The sequence below is a fragment of the Xenopus laevis genome, chromosome 3S (assembly GCF_017654675.1).
Source record: "Xenopus laevis strain J_2021 chromosome 3S, Xenopus_laevis_v10.1, whole genome shotgun sequence".
NCBI classification, from domain to species: Eukaryota; Metazoa; Chordata; class Amphibia; order Anura; family Pipidae; genus Xenopus; species Xenopus laevis.
In genome coordinates this window covers 12,492,958-12,514,848 of record NC_054376.1, presented here as the reverse complement: position 1 = coordinate 12,514,848, position 21,891 = coordinate 12,492,958, and the positions used below count along the sequence as shown (strand labels likewise).

The window sequence follows — 21,891 nt, the reverse complement described above, 5'->3', positions numbered from 1 at the left end:
CACCAGGCCCGGATTGGCAATCTGTGGGGTCTGGCAAATGCCAGAGGGGCTGCTGTGAGGTGACACAAGTCACAATTTAGTGGGCTGGTGGGCGCTGTTTGGGCCTCTGTGTACCTGAAATGCCAGGACCTGTTTTGATTCTCAGACCAGACCTGCAGGGCACCACTACATTATATTGTCATTCCTTAAAAAAACGTTTATTTTTTTTGGTGTTATTGGGGGTCATTTATAAAGTTTGCGCATCGCATATTTATTCGCAAATGGTTGTATTGCCCGTTCTTTTTCCTGAACGCTAAAATATTGCACTGCTGTGCCCGTCTTTCTGCTTTTTGAGAAATTCGCATTGTGAATACATTTTCACAAATGAGACAGGTGTTTGCGTGAGTGCCCCCAGTGTGTAAAGTTGTTGTGCGCAAAAATAGCGTTGACAGTAACTTAAATTCACAATTTGCGAAACTGTTTTGCGAACAACGCCAAAGTTGTGGTGTAACTCAGACGCAGAGTGTTGGCAATTTGCATTTTTCGCCATGTTTAACAAGCTAAAAATGGAATGGACATTCGCAGTATGAAAAAAAAAAATTGCAATTCTGTTTGCACATTAAGTACACCACTCATTCAGCTTTATAAATATAACCATGCACTGGGCAAATATTTTCAATGTGCGAATGAGCCCCATTGTTCCTTTAAAGTAGGCAGTTTCATTTATCTCTTCCTATGACCCTTTTAGATTACAGGTGGTCTATCTATAAAAAATGCATCTCATTGACAAATCAGGGAGGTCATCTCCAAGGTTCAAGTGAGATGTGCCCACATTCTTCTCATTTCCCTGGAGATCTAATTGTACAGCTCATTAGCCATGGGTGCTTTTATATTTCTTTTTATACATGAACTGAGCAATCACACCAAGTTTTCTCAAAGCTTCCCTTAATATGTTTAGATGATTATTGCCTGGTCCATAAATAAGGGATTGCTTCCAAAACTGGCCTACAAGATGGAGTACAGACAACTGGCTTTGAACGAGTAAACCCATAAGGTTCAGAGTAACTGAATGACGTAAGAATCATATGATTTTTAAAGTGGCCCATAGCAACCTTGACTTTAAAGTCTATAATGGAAACGTGCGTGTATGGGATCCGTTATTCAGAAACCCATTATCCAGAATGTTCCACATTATGGAAAGGCCGTTTCTCTTATGGTCCCCATAGACGCAAAGATTTCTCTTGCCGAACGATCGATTTTAGGGAAGCCCGACCAATCCTTCGAAATTATCGTGCGGTTAGTGGGATTCGAATGATCGTACATTTTACGATCTTTCGGCCAACATCTGTCAGGAAATTGATTGGCCAGGTCAAAAAATCTTTGTCGGTCCCAGTGCAATCTATCTATGTTTGCAGGGCCAAGCAGGCAGCTCCCCTTTGTTTTCCTGGCAAATTGTTTTTTTAGTTGATGGTAAATTCGTACGATCATTCCGAGAAGATCATGGTCTCACGATCAGGATCTGATCTTTTAAAAATCTCAACATCTATGGCCAGCTTAAGACTCCATAATAATCAAATAATCCAATTTTTTAAAAATGATTTTCCTTTTCTCTGTAATAATAAAACCGTAACTTGTACTTGATCCAAACTAAGATGTAATTAATCCTTATTGGAAACAAAACCAGCCTATTGGGTTTATTTAATGTTTATATGTTTTTTTAGTAGACTTAAGGTGTTACGATCGGGAAAGCCCCAGGCCAGGTCCCGAACATTTTGCATAATAGGTCCCATACCTGCATTAACTTAGTATTATTATACATTACCTTTGCCTTTATAAGGTCATAGACAAATGTAGAAGCTATTATTTAATTTTTTTATCATGTGTCAGATCATAAATTGGAAGAAGAGAAGCTGATGTGTTGCCATGATTCCCGATCTTCATTGAGAGACCTCATCAGCCCTTCTGACGTTGAATGCTCTCTCTGTATTAGGTGAGTCAGAATGAAATATCTGGGGCTCTGCTAGACACCTGCTCTGCTTTATTGTATGTAAGTATTCATCCCGGCCATTGCATTCTTGCTTTGTGGTCTTATAAAGTGTTTGGTCTGTCCTGTTTACATTCACAATAAGAGGATCAGAACACAATAAGCCAAGTATGTACCAATCTACTCTTTATATCTGTACCAGACATGTTTGAATTCCTTTACTGAATTAATTCCACCACATCAGTAGGATGCCTGTGCTATTTGTCAGCCTTTCTGTAAAACAGTGTTTTAATGTTACATTTCAGCTTTCCTTCTGTTCACCTTCAGTGTAGCAATGGTTTCTGTACCAGGCCATGATTTAAATAAATTGTTTAGATTTAAAAATAAAAACTGGGTAAATAGGCTGTGCAAAATAATTAATGTTTCTACTATAGTTAGTTAGCCAAAAATGTTAAATAATAGCCAGAACACAACTTCCTGCTTTTCAGCTCTCTTGGTTTCCACTGATTGGTCACCAGGCAGTAACCAATCAGTGACTTGAGGGGGGGGCACATGGGTCATAACTAGGGATGCACCGAATCCTTCTGCCCGGGCCGAACTGAATCCGAATCTTAATTTGCACATGCAAATTAGGGATGGGGAGGGAAATTGTGTGACTTTTTGTCAGAAAACAAGGAAGTAAAAAATGCTTTCCGCTTCCCACCGCTAATTTACATATGCAAATTAGGGTTCGGTATTCGTCGGAATCCTTCGCGAAGGATTCAGGGGTTTGCCTGAATTGGTGCATCCCTAGCCATAACTGTTGCTTTTGAATCTGAGCTGAATGCTGAGGATCAATTGCAAACTCACTGAACAGTTATGTCCCATGTGGCCCCCTGCAAATCGCTGACTAACACAGAGTTAGAGAGCTAAAAAGCAGGAAGTAATGTTCTGTTCTGTTATATTAGACATCCAGTCACTCCAGCCTTGCTTATGTTTTTGGCTAACTAACAATATTAGAAACATTTTTTATTTTGCACAGCCTATCTATTTACCCAGTTTTTATTTTTACACTGAACTGTTCCTTTAAGTGCATGCACTGTTTTATTTTGTACAGTTGACATTATCAGAAAATCCTCTATGGTGGCCACTGTAGGACGAGACATTAAGCTGATGTTTTTGGATCACAAAAGACCAAGCGAGTTAGTACTTATTCACATTGGATTCGAGGCAGGGGCGTTTCTGTACTCTGCACCATACACCAGATTAAACATCGGAATGAGGAGCAGATCACAATACAGACACCTGCAAGATAACTATGTCCTCCTTGGTTTGTTCAAAGCAACTGGGGTGAAAATATTTGTTAAACACATTTGAAATCTTCCATAATGCTTAGGCTAATTGAGGGGTGATTTGCAACCCCCCAGCTTTCACGCTGCCGGCCCCCTCGTGAGGCAACTTCGGACGACTTCGGAAAATGAATCGCCATCCCGTTTTACATTTTACATTCTACCCGGCAGCAAGGCAGTTCGGGGAGATTAGTCGCCCCGAAGAAGAGGATATTTTTCGCAGTGGCGACTAATCTGCCTGTGTGCCCTGACCCTTACATTTACGTGGAGCAGCTTTTTACTGCTCACCTCATTGGCTCAGCTCCCTTGGGGTAATGGCCTGCTATGCATTGTACCTGCTGGTAGAGAAAAGGCTCAGCTGTGCATTTTCTGGCTGAAATCTGTCCTGGGGGTGCGCAGTGACATGCAGAGACCTCCATTCTGGTGGTGGGCATTGAAAGTACTGTTTCTATTTTTGCAGATGATACTAAATTGTGCAGAACTATAGGTTCCATGCAGGATGCTGCCACTTTGCAGAGTGATTTGTCTAAGTTGGGAAACTGGGCAGCAAACTGGAAAATGAGGTTCAGTGTTGATAAATGCAAGGTTATGCACTTTGGCAAAAATAATATAAATGCAAGTTATACACTAAATGGCAGTGTGTTGGGAGTTTCCTTAAAGGGGTGGTTCACCTTTGAGATAACTTTTAGTATGATGTAGAGTCTTATATTCTGAGACAATTTGCAATTGGGTTTTCATTTTTTATTATTTAAGGTTTTTGAGTTATTTGGCCCTTTATTCGGCAGCTCTTCAATTTGCATTTTAAGCAATCTGGTAGCTAGGATCCAAATTACCCTAGCAACCATGCATTGATTTGAACAAGAGACTGGAATATGAATAGGAGAGGCCTGAATAGAAAGATGACTAGTAAAAAGTAGCACTAACAATACATTCGTAGCCTTACAGGGCATTTGTTTTTTAGAAGGGGTCAGCGACGCTCATTTGAAAGCTGCAAAGAGTCAGAAGAAAAAGGCAAGATAATTATAAAACTATTAAAATAAATAATGAAAACCAATTGGAAAGTTGTTTAGAATTGGCCATTCTATAACATGTTAAAAGTTATCTTGAAGGTGAACCACCTCTTTAACTGAGAAGGATCTTGGGGTTTTTGTGGATAACAAGTTGTCTTAATTCTGGGCAGTGTCATTCTGTGGCTACTAAAGCAAATAAAGTTCTGTCTTGCATAAAAAAGGGCATTAGCTCAAGTGATGAAAACATAATTATGCCTCTTTATAGGTCCCTGGTGAGGCCTCATCTGGAGTATGCAGTGCAGTTTTGGACTCCAGTCCTTAAGAGGGATATAAATGAGCTGGAGAGAGTGTAGAGACTAAGTGCAACTAAATTGGTTAGAGGGAGGGAAGATTTAAATTATGAGGGGAGACTGTCAAGGTTGGGGTTTTCTCTGGAAAAAAAGTGCTTGCAAGGGGACATGATTACACTTTACAAGTACATTAGAGGACATGATAGACAAATAGCAGGGGACCTTTTTACCCATAAAGTGGATCACCGTACCAGAGGCCACCTCTTTTGACTAGAAGAAAAGAACTTTCATTTGAAGCAACGTAGGTGGTTCTTCACAGTCAGGACAGTGAGGTTGTGGAATGCACTGCCGGGTGATGTTGTGATGCTGATTCAGTTAATGACTATAAGAGGGGTTTGAATGATTTCTTGGACAGACATAATATCAAAGGCTATTGTGATACTAAACTCTATAGTTAGTGTATGAGTATATATAGTTTATGTGAGGGTTAGGAGGGGTGTGTGTATGGATGCTGGGTGTTCATTTGGAGGGGTTGAACTTGATGGACTTTTTCGCACACGCACACACACATACACGCACACCGTTAGCCTTATACCTGACCCACAGAAGGACTTTAGCACTGTCTATACAAAGTTTATAATCATCCCCTTTGTTTAATGCTGATTTTTGGTTGGAGAGAGCAAGGGTGAGATGTTACTTGAATTAAAACAAATAAGGCACAACGAGCGAGCATGATGGTTATAACCCCAATATATTTGCCTCATGTTGACGTGGACAGAAGTCTATATTGCTCCTTTAAAGGAATTGGCAAGACTCCATGGGTATGAAATAGTTAACAGAACTGCGTGATTTTGTGTTGGAGAAGTCATTATTAGGGAAGCATTCTGGCATTATACTGCAGTTAGATGTCATCTGTACAGAGCAGCATGACTGTTCCACGCTCTATTTAGAGATACATTCAGTAGAAATTGGAAAGGCTGGAACGTTTCCCTGGAAACATGAGGAGGGAAAGCAGCTCCATTGTTGCACGGTGCACAGTCAGAATCTGCAGAAAGGCCAGAACCACAGAGACTGTGCCCTTCTCAGATAAATCAGACCCCTGTCATTTTGGTTTTTTGTTCATGGCAACCCCTGCCATTTCTCAATAGGTCAGTCTCTCACCTCGTATGGACACATACAGTAAATGTGATCATTAAACCTCTATTACCCTTTCCACGGCTATTGTGACACTCTTAAGGTACCAGAAAGGCTGAATGTACTGTATAACTGCACTTGATATATATGGACACTAGGATATAAGTATTAAATTACTATGAGACCCCTTTGTTATACTGTAAATTCATTTAAAGTGCTGCCTAACCTGCTGGCACTATATACATGATTCCCACCAAGCATTCATGTTGTAACATAGAGCAGTGTGTTTGCTGAATACATGAAATTAAATGGGACCTGTGACTTAAGGTCCGGGCAGATTAAAGCTGCCGATCTCTGTCTATTAGACCAATTTGGCAGCTTATTTGCCTATGTGTGGGGGCTCCCGACGGGGCCTCCCGATCGATATCATACCAAAAATCGGTCAAGTTTTATTTTTTTGTACGATCCAGGACCGCATCGGCTAGTTGATGTGGTCCTGTGACCCGTCGGAGCCCATTCGTAGTATTGTAATCTGATCGTTCAGCCCCAGGGCCGAACGTTCGGTTTCATCCGATATCGCCCAGCCGTTAGTGGGCATATCGGGTTAAGATCCGCTCGTTTGGCAACCTTGCCAAACAAGCGGATCTTAAAGTGTATGGCCACTTTTAGACACAAAAAGCTGTGACAGTTTCCCTTTAAAGAAGACATTATGGGAGGCGTGGCCAACCACGCAACTGTACAGGCGCGATTTTGTGGCACTCCTGCGGCCAAACCTTAAAACAGGGAACATCACCCCATTACAACAACGACAGCACCCCTAAACAGGAGAGGGTGAGTGTGTGTGGGTCCCCGGGAGTGTCGCTACCTGCCTACCATCCTACAGCATATGTTAGAGCAGCACAGTGTTGCAAGTTGCTGTTCCATTTGCCCAAACATCAACAGGCTATTTGCACCTCCCCCATATCAGCAGCACTAATGCTTAAAGTGCCAGGGGGAGAAGGACTGGCGTTTTAATACATAGCAGCACCCAGGCTGGGCACACTTCTGGGGATTATCCACAAGTGTTGAGTGAATCACACAAACACTCCCTTCACCTGATCTCTGCCCATCACTTATAGCAATCCACTGGCTTGTGAACAGGGAGGAGAGGGAGGGGAAACTACAGCTTACTGAGTTGAGACATACTCAGCAGACTGCTGTAAGGGCATACCAGGAACTAAAGTTAAAGCAGGATAAATGCGCTCATCCCATCAGTATAAAGTAAAACAACTCCAACTACAGATAGAAGTACAACCTGCCACAGCTGGGACTTTATGTTAAACAACAGAATATATAATAATGTGCATAAATAAAACACATGTGATTTATGCACTAGAAGTTTGTGTGTACCAACCAATACTTTAACCAGCACATTGTTACCTGTCCATCCTCTGAAACTACAAATAGCAACGAACAGAATACTAAAACATCAATATTACTCAGAACTCAATATGGGGAAACACTCCCAAAAGACCAAGACAGAGGCAGAAGCTCGACTAGAGCGGTTCACTCATTCTCAACCTCAGCCACCTCTTCCAGAGGAAGAACCAAATCCCTCTCCACCACCATCCCCTCCTCCTTCACAGGTGACTCGGGAGGCCTCAGAGCCAACCATGAGTGAGCTTCTGGGAGCAATAATGGAAAGCTGTACCACCACGACAGCGCAACTGGAGGTAATTAATGTTGACTTATCTCTGCTGCGTCACGACTTACAAAATATTCGTGAACGCACAACAGCGGTGGAGACTAGAGTATCAGATGTGGAAGACTTAATCCCACCTATGCAACAAGATATCCGGGATATTAAAACTCATCTCAAGGAAGCGCTAGACAAGACTGATGACCTTGAAAACAGACTACGCAGAAATAATGTCCGTATTATTGGCCTTCCAGAACGGGTAGAAGGGCAACATCCAGAAGCTTTCATTGAGAAATGGCTAAAGGACACTCGGTATAGATACCTTTACTCCACTCTTTGCAATAGAGAGAGCGCATTGGATCCCTACCAGAGCCCTCCCGCCAGGTGCCCCACCACGGCCGTTTCTTCTAAAACGACTACATTATAACGACAGAGATGCTGCACTGAAAGCGGCCAGAGTAAAAGGGCCCATACTCTACAATGGAGCAACAGTGTCTCTCTACCCCGATTTTTCCCCTACAATCCAAAAGCGGAGAGCCACCGGAGAGCCACCTTTACAGCAATAAAGAGGCATCTGAGAGACGCCAAAATTCCATACAGCATGCTCTACCCAGCAAAGCTACGAATCCAGGATGGAGACCGGATACTATTCCTCAATACACCAGCAGAAGCAGAGGACTGGCTGACACACAAAGGGATAAGACACTCCCCGCCAAGAGACAGGAGAACCCCTCCAAATAGTCCCCAATAGGAGAAAACATTGCTGCAGAGATGAGGACGATTCCCCAAAGCTCAGTAAACAACCTACAACGGGCACAGTTAAACTTTTTCAGGAACCCACTGATACACTTTGAGGAAAGCATTCACCGTCAAGTAGGATACAACATTGCTGCAGAGATGAGGACGATCCCCTAGTTCTCTGCAAGTAACCTATGGCGGTCACCATAGACTTTGAAACAGAGGGACTGAGTTCTTACTTGTGAGTCCCTGCAGCTTGATGAGGAGCCCATTGATGGGTATTGAAGGAATCGCCCTCCATCAATCTGAGGCTAATTAAGTTTAATGTTGCTTAAAAATCAGGTAACACAAATCACACTGTAATGGTTGGTCTAATGCACACATCAATAATGATTTGGTTGCATGTTCCCCCAATTTAACCTGCTTTTGCAGAATATGTTACAGAGTAGAAGACCTGCTCAAATTGGGAGGGCGATAGGGAGGGGTTGGGGATAATGTTATGTTTTTTGTATGTCTATGTTAACATGCCATATGTTAGTGCAATATTGGTTGATACTGCATGTACGCACAGCTGCACCAACTCAATAGTAGCCACATTTAGTCATGTGTCTCCCCAATACTACAAACTCAAATCATCCGGTACTATCCCCTACTGTATACTACTTCATGGCTTGAAAAAGAGCCTTGCAGCTCGAAACATGTCGTGTGGTGATTAAAGGACACTTTATCGGCAGAAGTGCTTCCTGGTATTATTACCCCTACAAAATTCTTTTTCCTGATTTATGCTCTGGATGGGAGCAAGGGTGTAAGATACCTGAAATTCATATGACAAAGGGCTTCACTACACCAGTTTCTTAGACATTACTAACTCATGGCTGACATAACATAACACTAATTTCCTGGAATATTCGGGGACTAAACGATAAATTTAAGAGAGCACAGATGTTTAATTACCTAAAGAGACACCCTCCATCCCTGCTGTTACTACAAGAAACCCACTTGACTGGACAAAAGGTACAAGCTTTAAAAACGCACTGGGTGGGATATGCCTACCACTCCACTTACTCTACATACGCCAGGGGAGTATCGATTCTAGTAAGGAGGTCAGTGCAATTCAATCTATTAACACTCAAGACCGACTACTATGGTAGATTTATTATATTCCACTGTACAATTGCCAACTCTCCTCTAATTATAGTCAATCTCTATATTTAACCCCCATTTAATATGAACATACTTAAAGGGCCAGTAACATCAAAAAATTTTTTAAAAAAATTCGTTAGTATTCAACGAAAAATAAACTCCAAGACAAATTAAACTTTTAAATTTCAAAGCCTTTATTAAGAAATAACTTACCGAAACTTCACTTCCTGTCCTCTGCAAAAAAGGCGATACGGCGACCATCCATTCTGCAGAGCTCGATTTCTCCTCCTAGCTATTCTAGTGACAGTCTGCAGCGCTTCCCCTATTCCCAGCAGCAGTAGCAGGTACTGGGAGAAGTGGATCAGTGGGGTGTGCATGCCACCTGCTCCCCATCGATGTGCCCATCTGAGTGTGCCCGGGGCTGGCAGTGCCCGCTGCTGAATCCTCCCAACAGAAAATGGCACCTCGTCTCCTCCTCAGTCCATGTCTCCTGCCCTCAGCGCCGTGCAGCAGTATGTCCAGCGGCAGCCCCCACAGCATCTTGTCCAATAGGTCCGTGAGTCTGGAGGCTGCCCGCTGCTGCAGGAGAAGGCGGAAGAGCCATGCAGGCGCCTACCCGGTGTCCAGCCTCAACTCCTTGGAGTTGCCTTGCTGAGCCAGTGTGTTGGTCTGGTGCGGGGAGTTGAAATCACTGACTCTGCCGATGTGATACACTGCCCTGCTGTCAGAGATGTGGATGCTGCGATACTGCTTATTATACCGATTATTGGCCAAGCTTGTGCTGCTGAAGTCGTCAGTCTTGGCCACGGCACTGCAACTTGTGGCCGAGGAAGTCTAAACGCTGAGTGCACAGGGCGAGGAAGGGAAGCCGAACAGCTCGCTGCATCCTTTGCCTTCATATGCGATCAGCAGCAGCAGCGGCTCCGGGCAGCAGCCTTTCCCAGGAATTGATCTGTGCCTACGATATTGCCATGCTGATGGTGCGCGATACCAGATTATTTCTTGGGCATCGCCGGCTGCCCAACACTACTCGTCCTCATTAGGAGACTGACGGCTTCAGCAGCAGCAGCAGCACGAGCTTGGCCAATAATCGGTATAATAAGCAGTATCGCAGCATCCACATCTCTGACAGCAGGGCGGTGTATCACATCGGCAGAGTCAGCGATTTCAACTCCCCGCACCAGACCAACACACTGGCTCAGCAAGGCAACTCCATGGAGTTGAAGCTGGACACCGGGTAGGCGCCTGCATGGCTCTTCCGCCTTCTCCTGCAGCAGCGGGCAGCCTCCAGACTCACGGACCTGTTGGACAAGATGCTGTGGGGGCTGCCGCTGGACATACTGCTGCTGCTGCACGGCGCTGAGGGCAGGAGACATGGACTGAGGAGGAGACGAGGTGCCATTTTCTGTTGGGAGGATTCAGCAGCGAGCACTGCCAGCCCCGGGCACACTCAGATGGGCACATTGATGGGGAGCAGGTGGCATGCACACCCTACTGATCCACCTCTCCCAGTACCTGCTGCTGCTGCTGCTGCTGCTGGGAATAGGGGAAGCGCTGCAGACTGTCACTAGAATAGCCAGGAGGAGAAATCGAGCTCTGCAGGATGGATGGTCGCCGTATCGCCTTTTTTGCAGAGGACAGGAAGTGAAGTTTCGGTAAGTTATTTATTAATAAAGGCTTTGAAATTTAAAAGTTTAATTTGTCTTGGTGTTTATTTTTCGTTGAATACTAACGAATTTTTTTTAAATTTTTTTTGATGTTACTGGTCCTTTAACCTTATTGACAAGAAAGTAGTGGATCTTCCCACCGCTCCTACTTGTTATATGGGCGATTTTAATGCCCTAATGGATGGACAAACTAAACCCTCCTTATCCCACTGGGAACAAACTAAGTACATGGGCTAACACATTGGGTCTTACAGATGTATGGAGATGGAAAAACCCTAGACAAAAAACCTTCTCCTGCCATTCCACCACACATCAATCTTTGACAAGAATAGACCTAGTGTTGGCAACGCCTGACCTCCTTCCTAGAGTAGGTAATATACACTACCTCCCCGCATTCTTTCAGACCATTCACCACTATCAATTACTTTAACCATGGTGAACTCCACAAAATCCAATATGTGGAGATTTAGCCCAATTTGGCTTAAAAACAACACTGTAACGGAGAGTGCAACCACAGCAGTTACGGAGTATTGGGAAATTAATGCAGGATCGGCTGCGCCACCTATCCTTTGGGATGCTTCAAAAGCATATATGAGAGGACAACTCACTAGGGCGGTCCACAAAGCCAGGGCGGAAGCCAAGGCACAAGTGGAGGAGGCTGAGAAAGAGTTAGAGGAAGCTGAATCAGCCTACACAGCCAACCCCTCCCCACTAAGGTACAGCAAACTTGTAGACTCCCACCACTCCCTAGCTAGAGAACAGACCCTCCTTACCCGTAAAGCACAGTTATATTCTTATCAGCGGACTTTTGAAACTGGGGACAGAAGTAGTAGGACTCTGGCTTATATAGCGAAAATACAAGCCCCTGTAACTGCAATAGCTTCTGTAGCAGCTGCAGACTTTACACTACAAACTACGCCACAAGATATTGCAGACACTTTCGCAGAATATTTCAAAGCGCTGTAAGCCTCCCAAAACACCTACACCGAAATAGAGCTACAGCACCACCTCAGTCAAGTTAATACCTCCATACTGACAACAGGCCAAAAAGACATACTATATTCCCCTATTACTAATCAAGAACTGCAACAGGCCATCAATGCCCTGGCTCCTGGTAAAACCCCCGGCCCTGATGGGATACCGGCAGATCTGTATAAGAATTTATCTGAGCAACTAGCACCTCACTTGCTATATACCCTCTCAATGGCAACTCAAACTCTTACATTACCACCCTCATTTTTAGAAGCCATTATTGTCCTAATATTAAAACCTCAAAAAAACCCACAAGCTTGTAGCTCCTACAGGCCAATATCTTTGCTCAACACTGATGCTAAGATATTGGCCAAGATTCTAGCCAACAGGTTGGTTCAGGTCATGCCTGACCTAATTCACCCGGACCTAACTGGTTTTATGGCTGGCAAGACCACAAATATTAACTTAAGGAGACTATTTTTCAATCTGCAAAAGTTACATGACAATGCAGGCGCCAGGGTAGTGCTATCACTCAATTTAGTCAAAGCCTTTGACTCAGTGGAGTGGAAGTATCTATGGGCAGTACTCTCTAAATTTGGCTTTGGACCCAATTTTGTACACTGGATTCAAACGCTATACTCGGCCCCCACAGCACGAGTCAAAGCAAACGGCACAATATCTAAACCCTTCTCATTGGCAAGGGGCACAAGGCAGGGATGCCCCCTCTCACCTCTGCTGTTCGCATTAGCCATTCAGCCCCTTGCAATCATGATACGACAGACTCCCTCACTTGAGGGTTGGCGCCTGGGACCAGCAGAGGAGAGAATCTCTCTGACCTATTAGTATACTTAGCAGATGCGGGCCCATCACTTAACACATTAGCCACAATTATAACACACTTTGGAAAACTTTCCGGACTCCAAATTAATTGGGATAAATCTGCGTTATTGCGAATAGACTCTACACCCCTTCCTGAGCTACCACAGAGCATCCCCCTAGTGTCAGTTGAAAGCTTAAAATACCTAGGGATTAACATCCACCCTAACCTACATACCTTTATATCACGTAACCTTGATCCAGTGCTATCAGCCCTCAATACTACACTTCCGATATGGTCCAAACTCTCATTAACTCTTTGGGGGAAAATCAACATATTCAAAATGGTATATCTCCCACGATTTCTGTACGTATTCCATAATTCACCCATTCATATCCCCAAAAGTTTCTTTAAAACTATTAATCAAGTCTTGATACACTTCATATGGGGGGGAAGACACCTAGGCTGGCCTGGCGTAAACTAGTCCCTGCCACTAAAGAAGGGGGTTTGGGACTACCGGATCTATACCTCTATTACCTAGCCAGTCAACTCCACTATGTTCAATGGTGGTTTGACCCAGACCCTTACAACCCAAACACGAATCTCCAAGAGCTGGCTGTGGGATCACTAGAAGGCCTCAGGCATCTTCTGTATAGAGCACCAGCTGATTGAGAACTTACCAGCGGTTATGGCTACTCCAAGAAAGGCTTCTGGCACTTAAGCTTTATCCCCAACACTCTCCCGTTCTAACCCCTATGGGCGAATTCCCGCCTTACCCATTTCCAGAAGTTCCCTGATTTTCTATACTGGCCTAAAAAAAGAATTAGACGATTGCAAGATGTACTAGATGGAACCACATTTGGATCTTATGAATTTTTCAAAGAGAAACTAGCTGAACCCAATTTATCTCAGTTTAGATATTTCCAACTTAGGCAGGTATTCCAGGCACAATTTGGTAGACTCGATATACAAACCTCCCAACCCCAATTTGAAACACTACTCTGGTCTGCAACACTAACTAAACCAACGTCAACATTGTATAAAACCCTAATACAAACAATCCCCTCACCTTTCAAAAAAGCATACTGTAAATGGCAAGCTTGCATCCCAAACATCACTGAGGAGGAATGGGATGAGGCAACAGACAAAAGCTACTATTACTTATACTCTGTAAGAGACAGGTTAATTCAATTTAAATGGTTACAACAGATCTACCTCACCCCCACACGACTCCATGGGGCGCAAACCAGAGGCAAAATGTCATGGGTGCGGGATAGAGGGTGCAGACTTTCTACATATGGCCTGGAGCTGTCCCCCAGTGGCCAAATTCTGGACTGAGGTTCTCAAACTCCTAGATGACAAACTCGATTTCCCAAGGATACTTACACCACAGGTGTGTATATTGGGAATTATAGATGACATCATAACTACCACTCATGCCAGAACTAGATATAGAACTCTTTTATATTATGCTAGGAAAATAATTTCTATGACATGGATGGGCCCTAAACCCCCTACAGTGCAAACCTGGATTACACTAATAAATCAAAATCTGCCGCTCATTAAGCTTACCTTGCTAGCTAGAGGTTTACAAAAGAAGTTTGATGAGTCCGTGGTGGGAGGCGGGACTGGGAGGTTGTGGTTCTCTTACATAACTTACGATTTGTGGGAAATATAACATACATACTGAAGAGAACCGAAGTCTATAACAATTTAACCCTAATTGTGAGCGTCTCAATGAGTAATTGCTTTTGATTTAGAAACATTAAAGTATTCAGCCAAAGTACTGAGATATAACATCAATACAATGTTAAATACTTAAATATCTGTCATGGAAATTATATCTAAAACCATTGCATTGATATGACATTCTCTGTTTATGTTTGTTTTATGTTGTGGAAAACAATAAAAGTTTTATCTTTAAAAAAAAAAAAAAAGAAGACATGATGGAAGCGGCCTGTTGCTTTCACAGCTGTTAAATGCCTTTAGTTTTACATAATCTCACTGTCTTAATTTTTTTTTGTCTTTTAGAATGTTTTTAGACCCTGTCACTACACCCTGTGGTCACACCTTCTGCAAAGAGTGTCTTGAGCGTTCTATGGACCATCGGCCATACTGTCCATTGTGTAAACAGAGTCTTAGAGAGGTTGGAACAAATTCATTACTTTAAATGTACCCACGGTCACTGTTAGTGTAAATAGGAGTTAAAAACTTTAACTTTTTTTTGCAGTATTTAAGATTAGGGCATTACCCAGTCACTGCCCTACTGCAAGAAATCATGTCATTCATATTCCCTTTGGAAATGACCGAGCGCAATCAAGTCCATCAGTCTGAAATAGCTGAGCTTTCCAAGTAAGTCCTGAATTTCAAGTTTTTAATGCCTTCAATTTTTTTAAAAGATATTTATGTAAACATTTGGTAGAACAAAACAGAAACAGTAAACATTACAGATACATTCAGGCATTAGTTGTACAGAGTTAATTAGGTACAGTAGAGATTATCAACTGACACATGTTGTGGCTGATGTGATGAGAAACGTACAGAAACTGGGGCAACTGTAGTACATCAGAGGAAATCTGCCTTATTAGATCCCTAGATAGAAAGTTGTGTGGCATTGAGCCTCCAGCCAGGGGCCCCAGAATGCATCAAACTTTTGGGGACAGTGTAGGCTATAAATGTCAGTTTTATATCTGGAAGCCTATTGTTCACTAGAGTACGGTAATCCACTCTCGCCTTGTGAGGTAAAAGCTATTAATTTTTTTCCATAGAACAATAGAGATCTTAGTAGTGTTCTGGTTTTAATTTAGGGAGCTAGGTCTACTACGAAGCCCAAGAGACATAATTCACAGGTTAGAATTTCCAGCAATAGGACTTGCTTAGCTATTTACTCAGTCAGTTTAGTCCAGTAGTTATACATTACTAGGATTGTCCACAGTAGAGGAAATAAGGTGGAATCTGTTAGTTTCAGAGAATGATGGAGGGAGTCTTCATGATTCTTCAGGAACAACATATAGCATATAGGACTCTTTTCTCTTCACACCTATCACATTTAAGGCCTAAAATGGCTATAGGAGAGGTGAAAGGGGGCAGCCCTGCCTGGTACAACAAAAGAGGGAAGGCTTAGGAAAGAACATTATTAACCTGGATCTGTGCAACAGAAGCATGGCGAGGAGTATAATCCAAGCAATGAATTGTGGCCCTATCCCAAACTTGTCCAAGACCTTCCATAAGTATCTCCAAGTCAAATGCCTTGGTGATGTCAAGGGCCGCTTAGGTTCTGAAGTAAATATTACAATGCTCAGTTTGTAGTGGGAGAACTATGGTCTAAGGTTAATTTCTATGCTCTTGAAGCCTGTTTGGTCAGTGTGGACAATTGAATATATCACTTTACGTATTGGGATAGTAGTTTCACTAGTATTTTAATGTATTTTTAAAAGAGATTGGAAAGTACAAGTTGCAAAGATCCCTCCTTGTGGATGAGAACAATGATTGCAGAGTAGGAGTGGGGAAGGGAGCTGGCTAAGACATTCATTGCAGTCATTGCAGGGGACAGTGGTTTGAATGGTGGAAATCGATGAGTGCCACAAATGGTAGTTGAGAATAGTTCCCTTATCGTCAGTTAGTGCTGTTGTTTGGGTGAGCCTGTCTGCCCCGGGTATTTAGCCATTTATCTGCCTCATTTGGTTATAGGAAAAATGTAGTTGACCCGTCATCGACAATACGTAGCTTTGTGGAGTAAATAATATTTAATGTACGTTAATCAACGTTGTATAATGTTCATTCATTCATATTGTTTTATTAAGTTTTCCTAAATATTTTCACTGATTTAGAAAAATTCATGGAGGTTTTCACTCATTTAGCCCCTCAAAATCCTTCATATTTCCCTTCACATTTCATCTTATAATTTGAAAGATATGGTGATTTTATTTTCTAAAGAGATTTCATATAATGGTAATGGAAAATTTTGGAAGTGATTTTATAAAGAAGCTGGATTGATCCAAACATATGAAATATAAATTGCCTTTTATAAATGATTAGTGATTATTTTTGTTTCCTCTTTTTTTATATTTGTTGTATTATCACACAGTCTCGTCCAAAACGTGCCAATTTTCGTTTGCACTATGGCCTTTCCTGGCATTCCCTGCCCACTCCATGTCTTTGAACCGCGTTACAGACTTATGATGAGACGCTGCCTTGAGACAGGAACAAAGAGCTTTGGCATGTGCCTGTATGAGAGTGGCAAGAGGTACTGATACCAATTTTCTCTGATCTTTTTGCTAGTTCCTAATTTCAGTATTCCTAAATCATCAGAGAATGGCTCCAAAGCCTGTACAGGGTCCCAAATGGAACATATTCCCTATCCTCTATATTTTCGAATACAGACCCTGTTCAACCCATAATACCCTGAATGATGTTGGGTCACTGCCTTTGTACAGATAACCCACCCTACCCCCTGTTTCCTTCTTGTTATATAGTAGGAGGCTGTGAGAGGTAATAGTAAAGACTGGGCAGAAAGCTTGCAACAGTGGCAGTGTATCTTAGTCAAGATTAAGAGCGCACTGCTGATCCCAAAAAATAATTAATTATAATAATTATACATTCAGCTCAGCTTAATATTTAATTTAGGAAAATGCAGGGGGGAAAAAAACCAAACATGTATGTATAATGGCTCTTTAAACCTTTCATGATATTGTTTACTCTTTGTAGTATAGGTGTTCTTGTCCTGCCAAAATGGGGTTTTCTTTGCTGCAAAATTGTAAGTATGCTCTGATGGTGGTTGACTGGTCTGGCCATTTAGACACATGATATGCAGCTAATTACAGAATAAAACATGCTAATAGATGGTTAGCCAGAAAACTATGCAGTGAGTCAGATTATGGAACATATAAGCACAACTTCAGCAGGCCGTATGCAGAGATCCTCTTGTTTGGAGAGGTCACCGCCTTGAGGTTGGCAGTATCGGGCTGACCGATATACAGAAAGTTGGACAAAGACCGAATAAACCAATGCAGTCCATGATCCAACGAGATTTTAAAACCTGGCTGATTGACATCTGGCCGATTTTTGACCAGATATCGGTATGGGGAAGCCCGTCCACTGAACAATAAACTGCCGACTGTTGGCAGCTTATATCGGCCCATGTATGTCCACCTTTAGACTTCAACTTGTTCCGCCATTACTCTATTTTCCGTCTTGATCTTTTTTCAACATGATAAAACCTATGTCATCCCCTAACCTTACACTTACATTTCTGATGTTTACATCTAGCTTTGCTGACTATGGCTGCATGCTGGAGATCTTGAATTTAGATTATCTGCCTGATGGACGCTCATTGGTTGAGACAGTTGGTAGGAGACGTTTCCGAGTGATAAAGAGGGGACAGATCGATGGATACCACTCCGCAGAAGTAGAGTACCTTGCAGATAAAGTTCTGGAAGGGGAAGAGTTGCAGGAAACAGAACAGTTACATGATATTGTGTACCAGCAATTAGAGGAATGTTTCTCCCAGAGCCAAGGCAGCCTCCCTAGCCGGATCTTTATGCAACACAGCCAACCACCTCTAAAAGAGGACAATATACAGGTCAGTGAAACAGTATTGTAAATGCTGCTAAAGGAACCTAAAGCTTGCTATAGACTACAGATTTTCAGACAATCTGTGGAATAATCATCCAGGCAATTTTCGTACCATGGCGATAGTTTGTTTAGCTGAACCGACAGGTTAGAAATTTTTTGTCGGGTAATGATAATATCTTTGCACATATTACCTATCTGACAATATCCATGGGTGCCTGACACTAATATTTCCAGGACTTACTGTAACTTTTGTACGATTGCTGTCTGTCAATTACTGGACAGAACACTGTCTGATTTGTTATTTTTCTCACTTTAATTCTACAATTTAAATCTTAATGATTTTAGATTTTTGCATAAAATGAATGATCGATATACAAATGCTCTTCGCACAAGAAATAACATCTGAACGTCTATGGCCAGCTTGAGTCTTGGGTAGAGGTTCCTATTCACTCTGTTCTCCTAGTAAAGTAGCTTTCTCAGGCTAATTATTTTTCAATTCCTCACTTCTGGCCAAAAAAGATGTCACAATATCTAAAAATTAAAGTTAAAAATACCAGTGGGTCCTAATTTGTTGCACCTCGTCCCAGTAACCAAAATTACCTTTTATCCCAGGTTGGGGTGCCTCTTCTTTATAAAAGGAACTGGTATAGGTTTAAGTGGTGTCCCATGCTGTATTCAGGATACTTATTTAAGTAAAGGTGGCCATACACGGGCAGATTAAAGCTGCCGATATCGATACTTTAGACCGATTCGGCAACTTATTTGCTCATGTGTGGGGGCTCTCGACGGGTCCTCCCGATCGATATCAGGCCAAAAATCGGGCAAATATCGATTGGTCAAGTTAGATTTTTTCTGCGATCCAGGACCGCATTGGCTAGTTGATGCGGTCCTGCGACCTGTCGGCGCCCATTCCCAGTATTGTAATCTGATCATTCGCCCCCACTCGAATTCACCCGATATCGCCCAGCCCTTAGTGGGCACATCGGGTTAAGATCCGCTCGTTTATATATCTATGAGTGTATAGATAGGTCTGTATATGTACAGTATGTATATATGCACTTGGTTTGTTTGGAGGGATTAATGGCCTTTTGTTTGTTTTTTTCTAACCAAAATCAACTATGTACCTACTGATTTACATTTACCTATGTGAGATGTACTCTGGTTTCAAATTTGCACTGCGTGCTTCAATGTCTTTATGGATCATTATCTTTTTGTTCTACACAGGCTTCTCCTGATGGACCATCTTGGTGTTGGTGGCTTTTGTCTATCTTGCCCTTGGATCCAACCTACCAGTTGCTGATAATGTCATTGACATCTTTGAAAGAGAGACTTTTACACTTGAAGCATATTCTATCGATGTTCCTTTTAAACCAATCCTAAAACCAATCCTAATCCTGTGACTGCTTTGCAAGCAATGAAGCACAAGAAAAACATCCATATCCTTTTTCTTATCCATGTTCCTTAAAAAAAGGGATTTCTAAAGTTTACTGAGTGTACTGTTTGCCGGAAGAAAGACAATTCTATGACCATTTCCTGCCTGCCACATTTATAGGGAATGTATTTCTTGCCATCCCTCTAATAGATTTTTATCTCATTCTTTTCACATATAAGTGATGGTGAAATAACACGATTTTTATCACTTAACATAAAGGACTTATCTGACTATAAGCTACATATAAAGAATGTGTTTTTAATCTATTCATGAAACTGCTGATCTGTGCCCTTCTTTGCTAAGCATTTTCAGATCAGACATTAAATTAAAATTTGTTTCCTCCTGGACTGCGTCAGTGGGAATTTATATTCCATCAACATTTGACAGTTAAGTTCTCAGTCGATTAAGCCAGCACAGTAACCCTGATTTTATTCCCTGTGAATTGAATACCAACATAAGACCTCTGAAGAGAACCATTCCACACCCAACATCTATGAGATACAACTGTTTGAAGGAGAATTCAACCCTAAACTGGGGGTGTGTACGGGCCCCTGATGCGGCAGCCCCAGTTGGCCTGGACCCACCAGTCCGATGCTGGTTCTAAAGAATATAGCAATGAGTAATAAAGTCATGAAATGCAGGCCACTGGCCCTGTTCTTACCGCTTGCCCTATGGATAGTCCTGGCCAGCACTTCAGTCCAGTGCAGGAAGCACAATACATCATTCCCTGGATGTAAGTGCTTGTTAGATGAGCACTAAGAGGCACGTTCTTGGGCCCCTTAAAGGACAACTAAACCCTAAAAATGAATAGGATTAAAAATGCCATGTTTTATATACTGAACTTATTGCACCAGCCTAAAGTTTCAGCTTCTCAATAGCAGCAATGATCCAGGACTTCAAACTGGTCACAGGGAGGGTCACCAACTTGGAAAGTGTCTGTGACACTCACATGCTCAGTGGGCTCTGAGCAGCTGTTGAGAAGCTAAGCTTAGGGGTCGTCACGAATTATCCATCAGAAAATGAGCTTCCCCTGTAATGTAAGATGATGCTACAGGTTTGCTGATTATTAAATTCTATTGCTAATTGCACTGGTTTCTGTGCTGCCATGTAGTAATTATCTGTATTAATTCTTAATCGGCCTTAGATTGTGACATTTCTATTCTATGTGTACTGTATATTGTGAGTGGGTCCCTAAGCTCAGTAAGTGACAGCAGCACAGAGCATGTGCAGTGAATCAGCAGAAAAGAAGATGTGGAGCTACTGGGGCATCTTTGGAGATACAGATCTCTACTGCTAAAGGGCTGTGGTTGCCTTGGGCTGGTACAGAAGCCCAAAACATAATGTACAACTTTTCTAGCTACTTCTTTTAACTTTCCTTGTTCTTTAATGCTGTAGCCATAGCAATTTCTAGTGACTGTGGCCACTAGAAAAAGTAAATGACCTCCATGATCTGTGCTAATACTAAAACAGTAGGCATGAGCCAACAACCAAGGGGACCTCTTCATGCTTGTGTTGCTCCTGAATTTTTTTTTTACATTTAAATATGGCTCACAGGTAAAAATAAAAGGGTTGGGGACTCCTGCCTTAAAGGACCAGTAACATCAAAATATTTTTTTTAAAAATTTGTTAGTATACCACGAAAAAAAAACCACCAAGACAAATTAAACTTTAAAATCGCAAAGTCTTTATTAAGAAATAACTCACCGAAACTCCACTTGTGCTCCTCTTCAGAAAGCGATCGGGTGATCCATTGCACTCGATTTCTCCTCCCTGCCTTCCTTATAGGAGATAGCCAGGGAGGAGAAATCGAGCACCGCACGATGGATTGTTGCCTTTTCTGAAGAGGAGCGCAAGCAGAGTTTCGGTAAGTTATTTTTTAATAAAGACTTTGCGATTCAAAAGTTAAATATGTCTTGGTGTTTTTTTTTCGTTATATACAAACAAATTTTTAAAAAAATGTTTTTGACATTACTGGTCTTTTAAGGTGATAGTGAATGGGGTTTGGGCAGATGAGTCTAACCATAATTGTATTGTGGCTAGTGCCAATCAGAGGTGTGAATGGGCACACAACAAATTGTAGGAGATTATTTATCAGTCTGAATTTATCTGAATATTTTCTGAAAAAAACTCTGACCAAATCCACAC

At 42.2% G+C, this 21,891-nt stretch overlaps 1 protein-coding gene across 3 annotated transcripts in view; it reads left to right on the top strand.

Annotated features, from left to right (window-relative positions):
- lonrf1.S (LON peptidase N-terminal domain and ring finger 1 S homeolog) overlaps positions 1-20,091 on the top strand; it is a 40,602-nt gene extending 20,511 nt beyond the window's left edge. For all 3 annotated transcript variants that reach the window (XM_018254903.2, XM_018254905.2, XM_018254902.2), the window contains 6 exons: positions 1,867-1,969; positions 14,772-14,886; positions 14,971-15,092; positions 16,828-16,986; positions 18,009-18,321; positions 19,539-20,091. In XM_018254903.2, the coding sequence (XP_018110392.1) occupies positions 1,867-1,969; positions 14,772-14,886; positions 14,971-15,092; positions 16,828-16,986; positions 18,009-18,321; positions 19,539-19,694 (968 nt within the window). In that variant the 3' untranslated portion in view covers positions 19,695-20,091. The remainder of the gene's footprint in view (positions 1-1,866; positions 1,970-14,771; positions 14,887-14,970; positions 15,093-16,827; positions 16,987-18,008; positions 18,322-19,538) is intronic.
- Positions 20,092-21,891: the final 1,800 nt, after the last annotated feature.